General features: G+C 43.8%; 1 protein-coding gene across 1 annotated transcript; it reads left to right on the top strand.

Moving 5' to 3' along the window:
• Positions 1-256: 256 nt before the first annotated feature.
• LOC306919408 (uncharacterized protein) lies at positions 257-4,335 on the top strand (the record flags this gene model as incomplete). The annotated part of the gene is made up of 6 exons (XM_079532195.1): positions 257-630; positions 1,467-1,649; positions 1,785-2,432; positions 3,317-3,545; positions 3,830-3,979; positions 4,079-4,335. Exons 1-6 carry the CDS (start codon positions 268-270, stop codon positions 4,333-4,335), a joined length of 1,830 nt encoding a protein of 609 aa, XP_079388321.1. The 5' UTR covers positions 257-267.
• Positions 4,336-5,505: the final 1,170 nt, after the last annotated feature.

The following is a 5,505-nucleotide window of genomic DNA, read 5'->3' as shown; positions in this document are numbered from 1 at the left end:
GCCAACCTCCCCGAGGGGGCGCGGTTCCCAAACACATCCACCCTGTGATCCACGCTGGTTGCACCCAGGTTGAATAGACAATAACATCACCAGGCTATACACACAACACCTGTCAACACAGCTGGGCATGCTTAGCGCCCAGGTGCTGGGTATAAAATCTCGGGAGCGCCATATTCACTTTGTAGAGTAGGAGTTCAGAGCAGTCTTGAGTTATCAGATTTGTTTCTTGAGTAGTATTTGTATTTGCGACTTTTTGGAAGTGTAATCATGTCAGTGTGTCGACGTTGCGCGGTACCACACTGTACAGCTCGGAAGCGGAGGGATCATCCTGGTGAAGTTAGCTCTTTCAAATTCCCAGTCAACGACCCAGAGCGTTGCAGGGAATGGGTCAGAGCAATCAGGAACCCGAAGTACAACGAGAACACGCCACTCATGGAGCTACAGAATGAGCGTGTGTGTAGTCTGCACTTCCAACCGGAGGAGTTTGAACGGGGCGACATGACGAGGTACCGTCTTATGGGTGGTAGAAAGCCTGGAGCCGTGCTGTCGACCACCGCGGTTCCTTCTATCAACCTGGAGGAACAAGCAGAGGCCGTTGAACCTCCGCCAGCGAAAAGGAGTCGCACAGAGGTACTCATATAAAGTTATTTACAGTAACGGCCAAGCTACACCAGGCTTTTCGCGCACAAAACGCTCGCCGCGCGTTTAGGGTAAACGTGCGAGAAAAGCCTGGTGTAGCGTGGCCATAATAATTGTCATAGTACTGTTTTGATCGAATCGTGGTAGTATTTAGTATACAGTATGAAACATGACTTCAGTCATTGAGAAAACATGGCTATAACATAGCATAAATGTGGGTCTATACATTTGGCTGCCATGCCATGGTGGCCCAATATTTTTTGTTGTTTGTTTGGCGTTTTAATAAACGTATTTTCGCTATCAAAACCCACAACTGTAAACATTTGGAGGAACATGTCAGTTCCTTTCAAATTCACTTTTCAACGTTGGAAAATATAGTTCAATAATGCCTCCCTCCCTCCAAACTGGTCACAGACTGGGCCAGATGTTTCACAGCACTGCTGTAATGCCATTTATTGTGATCTTACACTTCTCATATTCCTCACATGATTAGTGTTAGTCAGGAAAAGAAACGAGTCAAATTTATATAATGCCAAAATAAAACAAATGTGTATATTGCTTGGACAACAAGTCTGAGAAACTATTTTAAATAAACCAGGGGTCTACAACCTTTTAGAAAGTGCCATGTTTGTATTTTCTAAATAGGCAGTGTGCCATGTCAATTGTCAACGTTAATTTTAATGACACCACATAGATAATTCCAACATATTTTGATTGTACACAAATATAACCTTGTCTAACCCTGGACTAAACCATTCCTCACCAGGCCTCATACAGCTGTCCAGATGTAGAAATGTTTTGTAGTAACTGTTTCTACTCTCAACCAGACAGAGGAACCGTCGCACAGTGTTCCAGTGGCAGTGGCAGTGCCAGAGGAACCGGTGCACAGCGTTCCAGAACTTCCAGTGGTAGTGGCAGAGGAACCGTCGTACATCGTTCCAATGGCAGTGGCAGTGCCAGAGGAACCGTCGTACAGCGTTCCAGTGGCAGTGGCAGGGCCAGGTCAATCTGTAAGTTAGCCTTGCTGTTTGAAAAAAAAAAAAAAAACTCACTTGAGAATATAGGTTGTCATCCATTTCTAGCTGCATATGTAATTAAAAGTTTCATATGAAAGAGATTGCTATCAAATTCTGTTTTTCATTCAGACCACAGGATATCGTTCCAGTGAATTTGAGAGTTCTTCTCAGACCAGTGTGGAGGCTGATGACCCAGGGGATGACAGCTTCCAGCCCGAGACAACCTCATCTGGGGAGGAGGAGGAGGAGGACGACGACGACGACGTGAGATTTACTGGGAAGGTCCTTGTGGATGAGGAGAGAATAATGTCCCTCTTCAAGTTCTGCCAGGTCTGTGGAGAAGCTATCCTTGACACAAATGTGCACAAGTTCTATACTGGTGCACAGCTGAAAGTCAAGTGGCAGTGCAATGGCGGCCACAAGGACACATGGAGGTCATCGCCGGATGTCAGGGGAATGCCAGAGGTCAACCTGCAAGCTGCTGCCTCTGTTCTGTTTACGGGGGGCACCTTCACTGAGCTTTCAGAGTGGTCTAAGGCAATGAAGTTGCATATGATTGGTACCACAACATTCCATGCAATCCAAAAGGCATATCTACACCCTGCCATTGAGGCACTGTACCAGCAACAGCGGAATGAACTCCTGGCACGAGTCTTCCAGAAGCAGGCACCAGAGGATGATGATATGTGGCCCCAACAACTGCCCCAACTCTTGTGTGATGCCAGATGTGACTCACCTGGATTCAGTGCAAAATACTGCCATTACTCCTTCATGTTGGTAATTTTTAGGTTTTTAAATGTTGTGTTCACAGCAGGATCGTCGAGTGTAGTAGCATGCTGTTATTGAAATAACTTTCGGTTCTGCTGCGTTTTGTTTCTTGCTCCTCCTTCCACGTCACAGAAGCATCCAGCTCCGTTATGATGGAACCAAAGGGCTTCAAGCGTGGACTGACAGGTCCTCATTATGCTTTATTGCTGTTATGTTGCCTTGTTTGTTTCATTTTGATAATTGTACAGCACCTTGTAACTATGTTTTGAAAGGCACTTCATAAATAAAATTTCCATACTTGCAGTGCTGCTTGGTATGGGGCTAGATGTGGAGGTGATAGCCACAGACCGCTCTCCCTCAATCAGGAAGATGAGGATTGAACACCCCGAGATCAAACACGAGTTTGATATATGGCATACTGCTAAAGGTTAGCTTTATTTATGGCGGGTATTGGTTGTGTAGAACGGTGAGAAAATAATGTCTCTGGTTCAAAGCTGTTTATATACTAAGCTCATATTATGCTTATATACTGTGATGCAATACAGTGCACTGTGTGTGTGTTGTTTTTGCAGGTTTCCTAAAAAAGTTGAAATCCAGAAGCCAGAAAAAATGCATGGAGCTATTGCGCGGTTGGACAATGTGAGTGTTTCGTCAAAGTAGACACATTTCAAACATGCCATTTGTTCGGGATGTCTAATCACTTTTTCTTGATGTATGTTCTTCAAAGGTCCATTTATAACCACATGTGGTTTTCCTGTGGAACCTGTGAGGGTGACACAGAGGTGAGGGATCTGTGCATCTATAATATTCTGGATTGTTCTCAGACAGTTGCAATTTCTTTCCATTGTGCCAGTCATTACCAAGCAGTGTAACTGATATTCACACTACTGTAGCTACTGCAGCAGCGCTGGCTGTCTGTCCTTCACCATGTGTGTGATGAGCACACGTGGATAGAGGATGGCAACACGTACCGGTGCTGTCATCTTCCACTCAGTGCAGATCAGCGGCGGAAGACGAAGTGGCTGAAGAGTGACTCTGCATCCTTCAGGACGCTGGCCTCACTGGTACAGGATGGTAGGCTTCTGAAGGACCTTGGTCAAATGGGGCTCTTCATGCATACTGGTAAGTTCCAATTTTCAAATGATACATACTGTTTTACAGTAGGGGCTATATCTTGCGCAACACCTTATCTCTAAACTAATTTGCCATATTTTACTATTTAAAAAAACCTTTTAAAATAGTTCAAATAGCCGATCTACAAGCTCACAATGTCTCAATGTAGATGGCTAGTTGAACTATTTTAAAAGGTTTTTTTAAAATAGTAAAAATGGAAAATTAGTTTAGGGATAAGGGTGGCGCAAGATGGAGCCCTAGATGTTTATGTGCTTTCATGCTGCAACACACAGGTGAGCTGGAGGTGTTCCACAGTGCTCTTCTGAAGTACATGCCTAAGCGCCAACACTTCTCCTATATGGGGATGCAGGAGAGATCTCATCTTGCCATTATGGAGCACAATGAAAATATTGTAAAGAGGAGGCAAGCCACTACTACTACAGGTGTGTTTTGGGAGCAGATATATAACATTGTATTTGTTACACTTGCTGCATAATTTCAATGGTGAGTCCTTCTCAAAACTTTTTTCTCCTTCATTTTAGGTGCACTGCGTCACAAGAGGGTCGCTTGCAGGCGCTCAGGCAAATGGGTCATAAAAAAGATTTACAAGCCTCGCACCACCAACTTCAGACACCGGCTCATGGACATGGTGTATGAGCGCCGTCAGGACCCAGATGTGCAGTACAAAGCCCCGACATCCTCACTTGATCAGCCTCAACCAGATCTTCCACCCAACATTGCTCCGACACCTGCACCTCCACTGCAGGAATTACTGGCCAGGCATATGAGTCGGCTCTAACAGGTAAGTCCTACATGATGAGAAACCAAAAGTCTTCTCCTTGATTGTGACAGTGACACCTCTCCTCTCCTGATGCAGTTGCTGCCGGGGACCATGCAGATGACTCAACGTTGATGGGCTTCTTCAGTGACGGCAAGACTGTACAGTCAAAACATGACAATATGACAATATGAAACATGACAATATGAAAAACATGACAACATGACAATATGAAACATGACAATATGACAATATGAAACATGACAATATGACAAACATGACAACATGACAATATGAAACATGACAATATGTGCATGACAATATGACAATATGAAACATGACAATATGACGAATGTTGATAATAACATACTGGTGATTATAGCATAGCATTCAAAGCAGGTGAGGACAAAAAGACGAACTCTCTCCTTTGGCATCCAAAGTATAGACTGACTTTGATTCATTCTATACATGGTATCAAAGTGTTCTGTTTTGAGAAACACTGGTCCACTATCTCTCTCTCTCTCTCTCTCTCTCTCTCTCTCTCTCTCTCTCTCTCTCTCTCTCTGTCATATTGTCATGAAAAACATGACAATATGACAATATGAAACATGACAATATGAAAAACATGACAATATGACAATATGAAACATGACAATATGAAAAACATGACAATATGACAATATGAAACATGACAATATGACAATATGAAACATGACAATATGACAATATGAAACATGACAATATGACAATATGAAACATGACAATATGAAACATGACAATATGACAATATGAAACATGACAATATGAAAAACATGACAATATGACAATATGACAATATGAAACATGACAATATGAAAAACATGACAATATGACAATATGAACAATGCTATTGCAATTCATCGTGATTGTGGCGATTCTTCAATATCTTGATGGCCACTGTGTCACCGGTGAACGTGCTGATGGCTTTGGCCACCGTCCCAAAGCTTCCTTCCCCCATGAAGCTCTGGACCAGGTACTGGCCTCTGTCCAGCAGGTCCATCTCAGACACCATGTAACTCTCTGGACCGTCCGAGTGTTGGGAGGAGCTGGAGGTCACCATGACCAGTGGTGTTGGGGACGGGACATCAACAGAGTTGAACACGCCGTCCAGCTTGACTCTGCCCCCCTCTGGATCCGAGCTAAACAAGCAGT

This window comes from Electrona antarctica (genome assembly GCF_951216825.1).
Source record: "Electrona antarctica genome assembly, contig: scaffold_25, whole genome shotgun sequence".
Lineage (NCBI taxonomy): Eukaryota > Metazoa > Chordata > Actinopteri > Myctophiformes > Myctophidae > Electrona > Electrona antarctica.
This window is presented reverse-complemented; position numbering and strand designations above follow the sequence as displayed.